Here is a 17,394-nt window from a genome sequence, read left to right on the forward strand (position 1 = left end):
CATTCGAAAACAAGCTGACCATCTAATATTTGAAAGATATTCTTAAGTGAGCTATTTAGTTTTTAAATAGGTAATACCAAGCATATTTGGCAGGATTTTAAAACCAATTATTGATAATTCTAAAGACAACGGAGCTATTTTAGTAAGAGCACGGACTGGTCACATTTCTTGATATAAAAAAATGGCATTCCCGTAGGCTTGTATAATGTTGCAATAAATAAAAATCAACCGAGCCCACTCATTTTACAATTTTTGTGTAAATCAGCCATGACCATCTGATAAATTTTTCAAACAGTTTTGCAAATTTTGCTCCCATGCCAACTGATCAGTTTGGATCCACCTTTCATCAAACGTTTACCAGCTCTGGAAAAATAGCAGTATTGACAAGTGGTGGAAAGATTACCTCGGATAACAAGTTTGAAACAGAGAGCATTACAATTTTTGAATATTTTAATGAATAATTTTCATGAATATTTTTTAAGAGTTTGGGAAGCAGCAATAAAATGGATAATAAATGGAGGTGCACAACAAGATTGAGATGCATTGAGACGCATTTATATATATAAATTTTTTTTTTTCTAACTTCACAATATCTTTTTTTTAAATAGTCAACAATATTAATAATTATAATAATTATATTACTAATTATAACAATAATTAAAATTAGTTATTTTTAGTTATACTATTCTCTAACAATATTTATTCCTTATTGGCTATTCTGAAGTATATATTTTAGAATTAAATATATTGGAAATAAAATTTCTTAAAAATTATTGCATATAAATATAACCATCATAAAACCATCTTAAAATATTTTTCTTAAATTTACAAAATGTTGGTTAAAAAATTTATAAAAAAAAATTTTCGAAGAGTTCATTTCTGAAAAACAAAAAGATTACCAAATGGTAACAAAATACTATCAATATTTCCCACAACCTAAAAACATAATTCTTACTTCAAAAAAGTAAACTAAGTAAAATCTATCATTAATACCTAAAAATATCTATTCATTAATCTTTCTTTGTTGTCTTTTCAGCGAGAAATTCTCTTTTCTTTGGTATAAACACTGGCAGAATAATGAATAGCAAAATGAAGACATGTCCTATGAAGTATATTCTCTTCCACACTTTCCAGATTGATTCTATTTTTAACAACATGAATGCAACTCCTAAGTACTCAAACGATCTGTATAGACAAAACCAAGTTATCCAGTCCCAATAATATTTTTGAGAGTCGGTCAAATATGGCTTGATTGAGTTTGACATACGGGTTTCAGCAACAACAACAAATGTAACAGATAAAAAGGTTAAGTAATACCCTGGGTATACGCCATGCCAAAAAGCACTAACAAATAGCAGCAGAAACATTCTAAAAAAAAAAAAATTTGCAACTTGTTTTCAATTAAAACAATTCTATTTTATTTACAATAATTTATTAAGCGATTTTTTTGAGGTATTAATTAAAATTAATAATGTAATTACTATTATTTTTATTTCATAAGTATATTTCATAATATTTTATTTCATAATAAGTTATTCAATAGTATTTACACCAGTCACATATTGATATTTATTTTGTAGTACCAAGATTTCAAATAACACCTTATTTGTGATGATTTAATGGAGAGCTTTTGATAAACATAGTTGGCCATCCACCATTGGACAGTCATATTCCAAACTTTCATTGCAGCCCTCATTGTAGGTGCAAACTCCACATCATAAATACAAATATTGTGTATAGTTTCAAAACTAAAAAAAAACATTCAAAAACAAAAAAATTGAATGAAAAAAAAAAGATCAGGACACACATTTTATCGCTTTACAATAAAAAATAATTTAACAATAATAAAAAACACCAATAAAAAAAAAAAAAAAAAAAAAAACATAACAAAAAAACATCACCTTCAAAAATTATTCTCATTTCATACTTACAAACAGTAAACTGTAAATTTTATTAACTTAAAAAAAGCTTTAAAACCTGTGAGTATCTCCATTGTGTTCCTTTGCAGATTTTTCTTCATCAAACTCTACTTGTAGACAGGTAGGACCCAGACCTGGTTTTGCTTTACACTCATATGGATATGCTCCCAACCCACTTGTTATGCACATACTTTCAGCTAATAGCCAACCAATGTAAAACCTCCAGCGGAACCATGTAAAAATTGGCACTAGCGTCCATATAATATGCAGCATACCCCAATCATGGTTTAAACACTCATTACTTTCTAGGTAACTCAGAGGATAATATTCTACAAGAATTAAATAAGGCAAAATAAAAAAAAAAATCTGTTTCAAGTTTTTTACTGCTGGCCAAACAGTAGAAATTTTTGAACCATCTTGGTATAACATATCTTGGAAGGTTTTAAAAGTGTAAAAGGGGCCTGTCATTAACCCAATATAGCAGAGCCCATAAACAAACATATCAAACAATGAAACTTTAATCTTTTTTTGACTTTCATCTTGAGTGATGCTTTCTTCTGTTTTGATTTTGGTCATATAATCATAATATTCAAATGAATAACTAACCATCTAAAAGGAAATTATAACATAATTATGCTTTTTAAAAGTATATCTGGCTATTTGAGGCAAACAAAAAACAAAAAAACAGGGGGTATTTAGGTAAAAAATATAACATCTTGAGGGGTCAGGATGTTCTTTTGGCTGATTTCTAATGCAGAGAACTTTATTTCTTAATGAATAAGAAAACCAAGAAACCAAATTAAACATATTTTTCAATGAAAATTTTTTTATTTTGTAAGAATTATATAAAACCTTATCTACTATTTTATTCTGTGTAATGTTTAATCACATGGCTTGGAGATGGGTATGGTGATTTTTATAGCTTTATGGAGGGTGGTAAAGAATGTGATCCTGTTTTTTGCCCCAAAATGCATAGGGGCTAAAAAAAAGTACCCTATGATTTAAATTGTTTTTTTTTTAAATTGTAAATGTAACTTGTTCTAATTGAAGATATTCATTTGTACTATCAACAGAAAGTTCAAGGCAGGTTATGATTTTATCCTTTTAAGATATAAATATATTGAAATTGTTTCTTTTCTTGACTTAAATGAGTGTCTTTATGTTTTTGTTCTTTATTCTAATATACCAGTAATTTTTTAGACCATTTTAGCATATTTCAATAAATAACAGGAACCTGTTAGATTATGTTCGAATTATCTTGTTTATTTATAAAATAAACATGTGAACGTGATTATTAAACTAGAAGATCATAGTTAGTGAAATATATATTTCTTTGATAAAATAGTATTGTTAGTGTCTTTACTTGAAATACAATAAATAAACCTTCTAAGAATCATTTTGTGTTAAGGAAAATTTTTTTAAAAATTCATTTTTTCTAATTAAAATTTTGTGTTGGCGAAAATAATGGTTAAAAAAAAAAAAAAAAAAAAAAAAAAAAAAAAAAAAAAAAGAGTTAAGCATGGCTTAAAGAGAAAGAATTCTTGTTTACGACAAAGAGGGTTATTCACAAGTCCAAATTTCAAAAAAATGAAAATTTCAAGATGTTGTGTACAAATGACATTTTAACAACACAAAGAACTGGTACCAATGCAAGTAAAAAATGTACTTGAAGACCTAAAAAAACTAGTAAACTACAATAGAGAAATAAAGAAAACTTACATATCGAATAAAAGATAAACTGCCAAAAAAATCAAGTCTGTGTACAATCAGTTTAATAATGTTAAGATTAACACTTCTGCTGTCAGGATCGACTGATGCAGAAAATGTTGGGAAACCTACACAGAAATGAAGGAATAATGACCAAAAGAAACTTATAAAGACATTTTGGAACATCAACTACTGCTGTCTGGTGAGAGATTTTTGAATCAGTATGTTTTCATGCATTATAATGATGTGAAACATACTAGCAAAATCTGCAAAATTTATTTAGAAGATCTTCAAAGCCAGCAAATACTAAAAATAATGGAATGGCTACCACAATCAGCAGATCTTAATCCGATAGAGTTACTATGGGAAGAACTTGGCAGGAATATGCAAGAGGAGCAGTCATCTTTTATAAAAAACCTTTGGCATATATTGCAATTGAAATGGAATGCAATACAAGCTGAAAAATTGTGTAAATTGATCAAACTCATACCATATGAAAAGTAGAAAGTAAACGAGTACAATATAATTGACATTTACTCACTAGATATACCTCAAAATTTATGTGTAAAACAGCATTTGATTGCAACAGCAGCAAATGCATTATGTAAAATAAAAAGAGTTTGTACAGTGTTAAAAATGAAAAGCCCTTCAAAGCCAGAGCAAAATACATTATTGCTATGCATACTGTTGTTTCTAATGATAAAGGACACTCAGATAAGTTTTCATGTTATATGAGTGTCCTGTGATGAATTAGAGAGAATCTCTTTTCTAACAACAGGTCAAAGTTTATCATGACAAGGAGTATTTTTTTGGGGGTAAAAAAATTACTATACTGCCTATTTTGTAGGAAATCAGGAGCCAAAGATAATATACCTCAAAATATGGTCTATTACATGATATTGTTGCTCGATAATTGTTATTTTAAATTAACATCAATGTTTTTTAAACCTCTGATTGGCTATAATTAACAATGAAAAAACTAAAATTTAATTAAAAGATAAAATAATTAAAACAATACGATAAAGGCTAAATAAATATTTACACGCAATGTGACAAGCAGCTGAACAGCATTAGATTGACCATATGAATTTGAAGAATCAAGATATAACCATATTCGAAAAAAAAACAAATATCCAAAGGTAAACAAAAATGATGCAATTCGACAATACCTAAATAAAATTGTATAATATAATGTAGCTTAATGTTGAGTTTCAAGATTAACTGGATTTACCAATCAATGGTAATTATTTTTGAAAACCTAGAAAAGCACAGTAAAAGTAAAAAATAATATAAACAAAATAAAAAAAAAAAATCTTTACACATGCATATAATGAATATAAGTAAAAAAAATGTAAACAATAAGAAAATTAGATTTATGTAATTAATAAATTTAAAGCTTTTCAGATTGAGCCAAAAAAATCAGGTGCTCATGTTAATCATAATTGTTTTCTTTTTTATGATAGTCAGCCGTAAGTTGATAAAATTTTTATGACAGTCAGCCCTAAGTGGATAAGGATTTTATAAAATAGAGTTAGAAAAGGTTTAAGAAAATTAAAAAAATCTGTACCTACCTAAACCCCAATTGATTTAGAATAAGATAGTTTCCAAAAATGGTGACAACAGAATGCCAACTGTTTTTACCAACAAGAAGTAGCAAGATAAACAGACCAGCTCCAAGACACATAAGCTTCTTTTTGAGGGCGCTTCCTGTTAACTTTACAAGATGTCCAAAAGGAATACATAGAAGTAAAAGAGTCAAATAGATTACATCGATCCAAGACATTATTTATTTACCAGTGTAAACTTGACCTTTTTTTGGTAACTTAAAAAACATTTAAACAAAATGAAATGAAAAACAGAAAAAAAAACAAAAAACTAACAAGAAATAAATGAAAGGAGATTTTTTAAAATTATATACAAGTATGTAGCACTTTTTTAAATACGAATGACAATCTTTAAATACCAGGAACTTTAAATATGGTAGCAAGTATTATTGGCATAAGTATTTGAATTGTTTAATTAAGATTATGCCAAGCTGTTAAGTTATAAAATTGTCTGTTTAATACCAATCTGAAAAGAAGAAAGTCTTCTTTGCTCAAGAACTAAATGCCTGGTTGAATTTCTTAGTTTATGGTCTAATGAATTATTATTTATAGTGTATAAAATGTAAACCTAAATATAAAATGTTAACCTTAACTTGTAGTTATGTAGAGATAGTTCTCGGAAAATCCAGTTAAGAAGAATTCTTTTTACTCATACATAACTACAGTTTAATGCTACTGTTTTATAACATACTTATATTTTTATAACAGCTGGGCATAGTTCTAATCAACCAACTCAAATACTCATACTTATAATACTTGCCATCATTTTTTAAATTGCTGATATTCAAACAATGTCATCAATATTAAAAAAAAAAACAATACATACTTGTGTATCATTTAAAAAACCATACTTTTATACAACAAAGTGTACTTTTATATAACAAACCATACTTTTATACAACAAAACGTTTTTTTATACAACCATACTTTTATACAACAATGTATTATTGTGCAAAGATTTGTATGTTTGAAAGTAAATGAGCCCTAATACATCTAAAAACTAAACCTAAAAACTGTATTAGTTTTACAGTAATTATGCAAATAAAAAATGTCTAACTACAAAAAAAAGAAAGTTTGATTATTAGTTAAAAATATTGGTCATAAATATTTAGGGTACAAGAATACAAAGCATATAAAATCCACTAAATGTAATATTTTCAAAGCTGAATTTTACAGTAATAAAAAGTGAACTGCAATACAAATATTTAAAAAAATATTACTAATTATAAAAAAAAACTAATTTGTGCACAGGTTCAAATTAAATCCAAAAAAAAAAGATAATTTTTAAGTGAGCTTGAAAAGTTAAAATCTATTTAGCAAGTTTACTGTCCTACAACAGAAATTAAAGTTGGCAAAAGTTAAAAAATTACATATTTTTAATAATATAATTATTAAATAAAATATAACAATTATATTTTTAATATAAAAATTCATATGAAACATAAATAGTTACATAAAGGAAAAAATGAGCTCATAAAAAAAACTTAAAACAAAACCCTTTCAAAATTTTAAAAACTTCATAAAAACTCATTTTATAAAAATTCTAAACTGTGTATTTCATACAGATACTTTGGATACAACAATCAAAAAACAATTTAAAAAAGCATAGAAAATTAATACTACATATAAAAATAGGATAACTAAGTTTGGAGCTTTAGTTCAATTAAGCATATTTTTTATGTGTATTGAAATGAACTGCCCCTATGAACATCAATAAACTTTAATCTGAGCAGTTAAAAAATCTTTAAAAACTATTTTAAATAACTGATGCTACCACATTGAGAAATAGCATAGAAAAAAGGCCCCAATAACACATAGCTTCCCATATCTTTATACTAACATCATAAGTCAAAAATTGAAAAGGCACAAACACAAACGCAACTAAAGAGTATGTATAAACTTTTTTGAATAATAACCACAACTGCTGTTGGAATGCTGTCTTTATGTAAGGTTTCATTGACAAGTCCAATCGAACATCAGACATAATTGCAATAACATAACAAAAGCCAGTTAAATAATATCCACTATGGATACCATGCCAGTAGCAACTAATGAAAAATGAAACAGCAACCCTAAAGTAAAGCAACGCAGAAGCTTTCAAAAAAAAAGTAAACTGAATTAATAAAGACAGTAAGATTAACTTTTTTTTCTTTCTTTTTTTTATACTTGATTCTTTTTTATGAAAGCCATAAAAAATTTTCTGTTTTAGGAACTGAACAAAAGATCATGCAATATCCTAATGATCAAATTTCATTAAGCAGAAAAACAAATCAATTAAAGAGATTTTTCTTATGTAAACATAAAGTTTCAATAGAAGCAAGAAATGTTGAATGTTTTTATTAAACAGGAAGAAAAAATACAACAGGAAAAGAAAAAGAAGCTAGAAAGGTTTTGTTGCCTTTTCAAATAAAGATAATTTACTAAAATTGCAACAAAAAGTTTAATATTCTTTAATTCAAAATTTAGAACAAAATTTTTAGACTGTATTTAACTATATTTTTTTTAAAAAAATATGTCATGATTAATCATACTTTGATATTATTTGTTACATTTGCACTCTATGTAAAGATATTTTTCTTAATTTTTGGGCCACACTAGAAGTCTGCTGCAATTTTATTGTATCAAGAAAAAACTTACTTCAGAGGGTGGGACTTAAATGGCAAACGTTTATAAATATACTCTCTTATCCACCACTGTATAGTCATATTCCAATTCCTCAATGACATTTGGAATGAGGTTGAAAATTCAAATTCAAGTATGTTGATATTTCGAATAGTTTCAAAACTAAAAAAATTCAATAACAAATTATCTTAAAGAAATAATAACACTCACAAAGAAAAAAAAAAAATACTGTTAATATGATTTTTATAAAATAGCAATAAAAACAAATTATAAGCATACAAGTCAATTATACACATCAGAAATTAAAAAAAAAAAAAAACTAACTTGTAACTATTTCTAAAACAGTGTATCAATTCTTTGGGGTTTACTGTTTCTCCTGTTGGTCCTGCACCTGGCTTACAAACAAATTCTCTGGGATATGCACCCAAACCACAGGACATGCACATTGATTCAGCTAAAAGCCAACCAACATAAAATCGCCAGTGAAACCACATGAAAGTTACTATAGAAACAAATACAACATAAAGAGAACCATATGGGTGCTTTAGGCATTCATCACTTTCTAGATAGCTTGTTGGAAATTGACTCTTTAAATAAAGATAGCCTACAGCTATAATAGGGGCAAATTTGAGATTCATTATAGCAGGCTCCAGAGTGTTTATATTTGCACTATCTTGTTTTAACATATCATTAAAGGTTTTATAAGTGTAAAAAGGGCCAGTCATTAATCCTATGTAACAATAGCCATATGCAAAAGTGTCCAAAATAGAGATTGAAGTATTAAACTCATTTCTTATTTTAACAACAGAGTCATCCTTTTTCTCAGATCTGATCAACTCATCATGAAGTTCAAATGCCAAACTAATCATCTAAAAAAAATCATAAGACTATAAAGCTTTAAAGCTTATACTTTTAATAAAGTGCTGAACAACTTCACTAAAAGTTTTATAAAAAAAAAAGCACACACTCGAACAGTAACAAGAAGTTGAACAGCATTTGAGTGCTGAGGAGGTTTGGGAAAACCAAACTGCTCACAGGTTCGATAGAACAGCAGATATGAAAATGTAAACAACACTGATATCCAGCTACAGTTTCTAGGAATAAAATATTTATTCACCATTTAAGAATATTTACCACCATTAAAATATTTATTCAAAACTTATATATTCAGAAATGCTATTATCTGATCCTGAATATCTATTTTCCTGATTGATAGGTTTATAACTCATGTTTACATATTTAGTATAAACAATACAGTTGATAAAGATCTTGACTCTGACCTAAGTCTTATGATAGTAAACTTATCTAATTTAATCTGGTAAAAAAAAGGTGCATCCAGAATTTTACTATTTAAAATATTCTAAAAAAAAGTTAGTTCAAGACTATTTTTTAAAAAAACTTTTACATATTCCAAAAAAAACTCCATTGCTAATACAATTTTGTTCCATCTATTTTTAATATTTGAACTATGATCAAATTGATGAGCAGTTACACAGCAATATGAATCTGAAGAATCTGATGCAAATTTATAACATACTTTTTAACTTTGGAAATTTATAACACACTTTTGAAAGATTTGTTTCTAATCAAAATTTCTGTTTTAAAATTTGATTTACCAAGTCCTCTTACTTGCTCTTAAAGACAATTTGTTGTCAGTTGGTGACATCTATTAGTTGGTGACATCTGTTTTATCAGCTGGACAGCCATCTAATTATTTATAGGACAGTCATCTAATTATTTATATTGATATGTTTAAAACATATATATATATATATATATATATATATATATATATATATATATATATATATATATATATATATATATATATATATATATATATATATATATATATATATATATATATGCTTACATTTGGTTTTATTTACTTTAAATTGTGAGAAAAGTGTAAAACAACCATTTTTGGGATTATTTCTAAAGCCAAACTTTATAAAATCAAGTTAATTATTGCAATCATTTTTTTGTTGTTGTTTCATTAAATTTTGAAAAATTTATATTTTAGCTGTTTTTCTGACACTTTGAACAACTTAAATATTCAACATTTTTAAAAATGAAAAACTTTCAGGCTGCAATCTTAGATTTTAAAACATGACTTAATACTGACTTCTTTTATTTAAGTAAATTTAGGTCAAAGTCTAATCCTTTCAAATTTAACAAGATTTTTTAACTAATGAAATTTAATAACCATAAAAAAACAACCATGCTTATTTGACTGTAATGTCATATAGACCCTTATTTTTGAAAACTCAAAATGCTTAAACTAAAAAAATTATAATTTACAAATTATTTGAAAATAATGATACAAAATTATTCAAAATACTGAATGACACTAAGTTAAGAGTTTTCCTTACTTTGTATTGACAATATCAACTTGCTGTCATAAGTAAATATTTTTTGAATAAATAGAGTACATGTGTTACAACATGAATTTCTAAGTAAATGCATATAAAAGTACAATATCCGGTAAAATTCTTAAAAATAAATATCCTGAATAAATGCACAAAATAATAATCTATATATTCATGCATATATATAATTTTTGCATACATACTATTTACCCCATCTACATCATATAGCATAAATATCAACTTAATTTAAATACAAGAAACAATGTAGCTTTTTATAGAATGATTATGTTTAATTTTTTTTGTTTTTATAAATACCATATATTAAAAACATTTTGCATGAGTATTTTTTTTCAAATACTTTAATCATTTCATTTAAAGTTAAAGTCAGTACTTAATTGCAGCATCAACACCAGGTCTAGTATATATATATATATATATATATATATATATATATATATATATATATATATATATATATATATATATATATATATATATATATATATATATATATATATATATATATATATTGTGTGTGTGTGTGTGCAAAAAATGAAAATAATTTACCTGTAACTAAAAACTTTCAAAATTATAAAATTAACAGCTATTGTTGTAAAAGAATGAACAGCACCATTAACTCCAACTAACAGGATAACAATTAATAGGCCAGCTGAGAGACATAAGATCTGTCTCATAAATGTGCTATTAACTCTTTTTACCAAGAGCCCATATGGTATGCTCAAAACAAGCATTAGAAGGTATGTTATATCAAGGGGAGACATTGTACAACGTAGAAGGGCAGAGCTGATATTTTAACTCTAAACAAAATACAGCTGCATGAAATATTTCAATTATTTTTAGGAAATATTACTTTCTGGTGCAGCCATCTGAAAGCTGCAAAACCCTTTAACGCGTAAAGCGAATTCTTAAAAAAAAAACAAAAAAAAAAAACAACACCTTTAGATATGTAGTCAAAATTTGTAAAGATATTATTTATAATTTGTAAAGACCACGTTTATTAACATGTTCGTAAGAGGTGTGTAGCTAGGTAATAATGAGACTCGGGGAGGAACATTTTCCTAAATATTTACTTTAAGCGAAACAAAAATTTCATCGCTATTTTAATTACTTATAACAGGAATCATTCTGATTTGTCTTTAGTTTTAAATTGACCGATGTTTAATTCAATAAGGTTGACGGGGAAACCCGATAATAATTTTAAAATGGTTTTAAACACATGGTTTTAAACGCGTGGCTGTAAACGTATAACCGGATTTCCCCGTAATATATGCCATACTTCGAGTTAACACGTTCGCTCCCGAGCTATTTTAAACTATGCGTTATTTCTTTGCCGAGCCATTATGTCTGCAATCATTATTTTTTGCCGAGGCTGTTTTGCGTGGTTTCATTCTCATTGCCAAAGCTAGATATCAACATTCCAATAAAAAACATTTTTTTAATCTGAAAAAATTTTATAGTATTTTTTATTTTGAATATAACTGACAAAAAAAAAGCACTACGAGTATACTCGTAGTTTGGCAATGGAGAAGGAATTTTTTTCTCCAGTGCCGAAATACTCGTAACACCGTAATGAGTATAACTCATTGCGGTGACTACACCTTTTCAAAATGTAGTTGAGAACTTGAAAGTTGTAATTAAGAAACTTAAGATGTAATTGAGAAATACAACATGTAATTTAGAAGTCGCAATATGTAGTTTAGAACATGGAAGATGTAATTAAGAAACGAAAGATGAAATTTAGAAGATGAAAGTTGTCATTGAGAAAAGTTTATAATATATATTTCAAATTACATATTGCGATTTCTTATTTACATGTTGGGTTTCTCAATTACATTTTAAAGTTTCTTAATTACATGTTGTGTTTCTTAATTACATATGCGACTTCTAAATTACATGTTGTATTTCTCAATTACATCTTACTTTTTTAATTACAACTTTCAAGTTCTCAATTACATCTTGAAAAGGTGTAGTAATGTGGCTTATTTGATGTATTATTATTATAAATAGTGTTTCAATTTTTTAACACATGCACATGCACATTGGCAGTTTTCATGAGTAAAAAAGGTAATTTATATTTTGTTTTCTAAATACTAAGTTGTTGTGTTTTTTAGACTAGAAGCTAAAATATATTTGATAACTACATTATACTGTATGTTATTAAAAATGTGAAAAAAAAATTGAAATACACAATAAGATGTTTTTTAATACATTGAAAAACATTTTAGTGTGTACTTCGAATTTTTTACACAGTATACTAATTAATGTGTTTTATAGATGAGTAATTTCTTTTTTATAAATAGATAATTTATAAATTTATCTATCTCCTATTAGCTCAACACAGATATTCCACAATTAGATCAGCACGTATGATAATGGAAGATTGTGAGGATAGTGAAGATGGTGATATTCAAGATTCGGATTCATTTTCTGCTTATACTACTACATCTTCGAGCTTGACTGCATCAGAATCAGGTTCTGAAGATAATAACACTGAAGAAAGTGAGGACAATCAGTTAACAGACGTTCATCTAGCAGTTACTGGAAAAGATTTTTTTAATGCCGCCGAAAAGAGCTGAAACAATGGGTGGTCCATCTAAAAATTCAAACCAATGGAAAGATGAGCCGAATATTGTAAAACAAATTCAATTTACTGCCGATCCTGGTTTGAAGATAAATCAATAAACATACATTTGTGGTACTTTAAAAACTGACCGAAAGTCAAATCCAAAAGAGTGTACAAAAGCAAAACTGAAACAGGGAGACGTTATAAGCAGAAGCAGAGTGGGTGTAGTGGTTGCTAAATAGAACGACAAAAGAGACGTGCTAATGATTAGCAACTTGCATTCGTTGCAAATGATTGAAGTGACAAACAGGAGAGGAGAGAAGAAAATGAAACCCAACATTATTAAAGATTTCAACCAATGTATGTCAGGAGTAGATAGGGCGGAACAAATGGTATCATATTATGATTGCCTAAGAAAGACAATTAGATGGTATAAAAAAGTAGCACTTCATCTCTTTGATTTTGTTTAATGCTTACTGTCTAAACAGCAAATATGGAGTAGATAACACAATTTTCTTGCTTAAGTTTAGAGATTTATTGAGTGAACGTTTGAATGAAATTGTGCCTAGAACCACCAGTAATAATACTTGTCTTCAATACCACTACTTCAATACCAATACCAACGAATGAAAAGAAAAAATTCTCAACCAAACCATGTCGAGTCTGTTCTAAAATAAAACGTAAAGAAACACGATATGAGTGTGCTGTTTGTAAAAATAGACCTCCGTTATGTATTGGCGAATGTTTCAGAATGTATCATTCAACAAAATAGGTTTTACACTTGAATTTTCATGAAATAAAGTTAAATCAGTATCAATGTTTTATTTTTTATCTGTTTTAAGCTATTTCTGTCTTTATCCGCATTTTTTGTTAGGTTCCCTGGAGTTTTTAAATAAAAACTTGAATGTAATATTTTCTGAAACCAAATGTAAAGCTAAGAAAAAAAAAAAAAAAAGAATAGACAAAGCCAGTCATGCACAAATGTTATTTGAAATAAGTTGGTATAACTACGAATTTACTCGTAGTTGGCAAGCTCATGACGCCAGCTTACTACGAGTATTCTCGTAGTTGGCAAATAAATGACGCCAACTTACTACGAGTATACTCGTAGTTGGCAAATAAATGACGCCAACTTACTACGAGTATACTCGAAGTTGGCAGCGAAAGTGTTAAGTCAAGTGCAGGCACGGATCTAAGATGTGGCCATTGTAGCAATGGCCATATAGTTTTAATTTAACGGCAATCACATTAGTTTTGGGTTTTTTCGCTTCAGGAATATCCCTAAAAATTAAAATTTGTCTACCGCAATTTACGGATTTTGGCTCTAGAGATTCCGCGATGGCCACAACGGTTCTTATTATACGTTATCAACGTTTTATTCTACCAATAAATGCTCCAAAAAAACATTAAAATATCGATCTTTAATCGAAATTTCAACCGTGAAAATAAAATTTGGCCACAGTTACAAAATCCTGGATCCGCGCCTGAAGTGCGTTTACGAGTATAAATAAAATGCATTTATCGAGAGATGGTTTGTTAGGACCTGAATTCACCCTTGCAAAATAATGTAAAGAATCAATATAAAGTCAATAAAACAGAAGTAGGGGTGCATCTTTCATCATTCTTCATATAACATTCACATACTCATTATTTAATGCATATGGATATGTTATATGAAGTTATAGTATAGATATTAAAGATACGTTATAAAGCCAAAATTATTCAGTAAATATAACAATCTGCTTGTATTCCTTTATATGAGTTCTCATGCCATTTATAGGTTAACTTGAGAGATGTCACATTTTTTCATTCACAGATGTCAAATCTTTTAGGACTTCAAGGAAACAACCTAACTGCTTGTGTAAATGTTTCTGGTTGGCTTAAAAGAAGTTTTCTCTTCAAATTAAAATAAACTCCTAGAGTAAAAAGATCTCTTTTGGTTTTTTCCAAAACTTTTATCTCTTGTGACAACTTCTCTAAACTTGCTATGAAATGTTTAAGTCCTCTTTTTTCTTCTTTCAACCCACAAAGTTGGGTTTTCTTAATCCAAATACGTTCCGCTGGTTCGTACTCATTCTGAAAAACTTATTGAACTAGTTGTAGATCTTGTCTTGTTTGGTTTGGAAGAGGCTCATAAAATATCGAAGCAGATTTATTTAAGCAAAGCGATAAAACGCTAAGTTGTTCGTTATTTTCCTACTTGTTAAAGGTAGCTGTTCTCTTAAATTGGAGGAAAAATTCTATAATGTCATCATCTGGTCCTCCGTTAAATTGAGGTAAGCTAGACTTATCGATTGTTGGTCTGTGTGAGCTTGTAAACTTTTCTAACCAATTGAGAGTGTTTCTCTCATCTTTCTGTCCAAGCAGAGAAGCTTCAGCTTCTTGCTTTGCTGTGGATTTTAAAAATCGTCTAAAAACTCTTTCCGTTCTCTTTTCACTTATGACTTTATCGATATACTCATCATGCCTGTCATTGTCTTCATGCTCTAATGAGATCAAAATGTTCTAATGGCGAAACATCATTGTTGGGTGTAACACAATTTGATACAGACGGTGATTTTGAATAAAATAATGGTAAAGTATTAGAACTATTATGTTTTTAAATGTTTATTAAAAATGTTATTTCACTTTTTTTTGAAAAATCAATTTTCTTTTTCTTTTTTTAAATAAAAATGATTTCTTCTAAAATGTTTTTTTTTTTCTTTTTCCTTCGATTCTGTTTCAAAATAATCAATATACTTTTTCGAAAATGATTAATAATTGAAGTTCACTGATTTATGAAAAATGAGTGAATTCATAAATCTCGGTAGGGAAACTCCGGTGTGAGAGTGGGGTTTTTTTTAATGTCTTTAATAGTTAATTGTTTTAATTAATATTTGTTTACGCCGTGTTTTAGGGAAAGGATAGGGTAAGGGGAAGGTTTGGATTTATAGTTATGTGGTTAGGTATATGGAGGTTGGGAACGAGGTTAGTGGTCTGGGGAGTACTTGGTTAGGAAAGGGCGAGGTTTGGGGATAGCTTAATTAGGAAAGGGAAAGGTTTAATCTAAAAGGGCTAAACATATACTCGCCGTTTTCAGTATATTCTGTAATGTAATAAAACTCAACAAATGTTCTATTGTGTAATGGTTAGCACTCTTGTATTTTCAACTTTTATATAATACAAATAATATTCTCTTACGCTTCTTGCAGTGTTCAATACTGTTTATATCAATCACTCCTCTTTCTTTTATATCTTCTTTTATTACAAATATCTCTTCTTTAGTTAAATCTTTTGGTTATTCTCCAACAATCAATTTTAAAATCTTCTTCTTTTCTTCTTTTATTCAACTGCTTATTATAAAACTGCTTGTACTATCAATGTACCCTTTTTTATCACATAATTCTCTCTCTTTTTAAAATTCTTCTTAAAACTTTCTTAAAACTTTCTCTTAAAATTACGTCTTCCTTCTCCTTTTAAAACTCTTCTCCCAGCTCTCATAGACTCGCTTTTTTTTGAACTTTTAGAGTTTTTGCTTGTTTTCCCGTTGCGATATCTTTTTATTTATTAATATGGCAGGTTGATGAATCTTCGTGTTAACGTCTTTTCTCAGTTGTTTTTAACTTTTCTCCTTTCCGTTTTTTCGTTTACTTACGTGATAGATCGGTGAATCATCGTGTATAAGTCTTTTCTGATAGTTGTTTTTGACTTTTCTAATTGTCACTTTATCGTTTACGAGTCTTCACGTTTACGTCTTTTCTCAGTTGTTGTTTTTAACTTAATTCTTTTTGCTTTATCATTTATTTATATGAAGAGTGGACGAGTCATCTTGTGTGGGTCTTTTCCGATCGTTGTTTTTAATCTAGTTCTCCCTCTTCACAGTAGTATAAGTAATAGCAGCTCAGTAAAAAGATTATTGGCATTGAAGTTAAGAAAAGTGATAAAACTAAAGTTGTTTTTCGATTGGCCTTTCGAGGGAAAATTCGAAGGAGAGATGAAATGGATTTTTTTTATTGCTTTCTTTTCTAATTTTAGGAAGTTTAAGAAAAAGAGAAGCTTCCCTATAGTGCCAAAGAAAAAGCAATGCAAGATGAAATATATAGAAATATATGCTTTGCTAGCTTACAATTTAATCCCATTTCCATTCCATCTATCTATATATATATATATATATATGTATATATATATCTGTATAATGAAGAAAATGGTACCGAATGGATCTTTTCAAGAATAAGAACTTAGAGACCAGGTAAATATATTTCAGCCATCACAAATGATTCATCTTTACACAATGTTTCTTTAGTATGTATGGGTTGACTTTATTCCAAGCAAAGCAGTTGTTATGGAAGTTTTCTATATTTTCTTAACAAATGTAATTTTTAACTCTTTTGAGTCTTCAATTTACAAAATATATTAAGAAGTTAACTCTGATTATTCTTACTATAGAAATATATTTTGTAGAATGAAAATTATCTGAGGTACATATTGTTATAATTGTATGGTAAGCATATGGATTTTGAGTATACTGAATGAACCACCCTTGATTGTACTAAATGGACCGATCCATTTTTCGACAAGTATTTATCGCGTTTCAGTTTGTTACTTACTAA

The 17,394-nt window shown here is 27.9% G+C and overlaps 3 protein-coding genes across 12 annotated transcripts in view; 1 reads left to right on the top strand and 2 right to left on the bottom strand.

Annotated features, from left to right (window-relative positions):
- The window catches only part of LOC145186465 (uncharacterized), a 167,846-nt gene that overhangs the window by 109,802 nt on the left and 40,650 nt on the right, over positions 1-17,394 (top strand). The gene's annotated exons all lie outside the window — the stretch shown is intronic.
- LOC145198216 (membrane-bound acylglycerophosphatidylinositol O-acyltransferase mboat7-like) lies at positions 247-5,491 on the bottom strand. Of its 3 annotated transcripts, none has more exons than XM_090073415.1 (6): positions 5,198-5,491; positions 4,669-4,795; positions 1,978-2,528; positions 1,602-1,748; positions 994-1,368; positions 247-363 (listed from the first exon to the last, which is right to left on the bottom strand). In XM_090073415.1, the coding sequence occupies exons 1-5, from the start codon at positions 5,407-5,409 to the stop codon at positions 1,011-1,013; spliced, it is 1,395 nt and encodes a 464-aa protein (XP_089929541.1). In that variant the 5' UTR covers positions 5,410-5,491; the 3' UTR covers positions 247-363; positions 994-1,010. The 3 variants fall into 3 exon arrangements, with proteins under 3 accessions (XP_089929541.1, XP_089929542.1, XP_089929540.1); XM_090073416.1 differs by lacking the exon at positions 247-363 and adding an exon at positions 740-879; XM_090073414.1 differs by lacking the exon at positions 247-363 and having other exon boundaries at positions 886-1,368; positions 5,198-5,490.
- Positions 6,731-16,305, bottom strand: LOC145198217 (membrane-bound acylglycerophosphatidylinositol O-acyltransferase mboat7-like). Of its 5 annotated transcripts, none has more exons than XM_090073425.1 (6): positions 15,986-16,305; positions 10,789-11,039; positions 8,820-8,946; positions 8,177-8,721; positions 7,868-8,014; positions 6,731-7,302 (listed from the first exon to the last, which is right to left on the bottom strand). In XM_090073425.1, exons 2-6 carry the CDS (start codon positions 11,001-11,003, stop codon positions 6,987-6,989), a joined length of 1,350 nt encoding a protein of 449 aa, XP_089929551.1. In that variant the 5' UTR covers positions 11,004-11,039; positions 15,986-16,305; the 3' UTR covers positions 6,731-6,986. The 5 variants fall into 5 exon arrangements, with proteins under 5 accessions (XP_089929551.1, XP_089929549.1, XP_089929552.1 ...); XM_090073423.1 differs by lacking the exon at positions 15,986-16,305 and adding an exon at positions 11,179-11,297; XM_090073426.1 differs by lacking the exon at positions 10,789-11,039 and having other exon boundaries at positions 15,986-16,300.

The sequence above is a fragment of the Hydra viridissima genome, unplaced genomic scaffold, assembly GCF_058129835.1.
Source record: "Hydra viridissima isolate aposymbiotic clone 2 unplaced genomic scaffold, HvirCarnegie_v1 scaffold_15, whole genome shotgun sequence".
Lineage (NCBI taxonomy): Eukaryota > Metazoa > Cnidaria > Hydrozoa > Anthoathecata > Hydridae > Hydra > Hydra viridissima.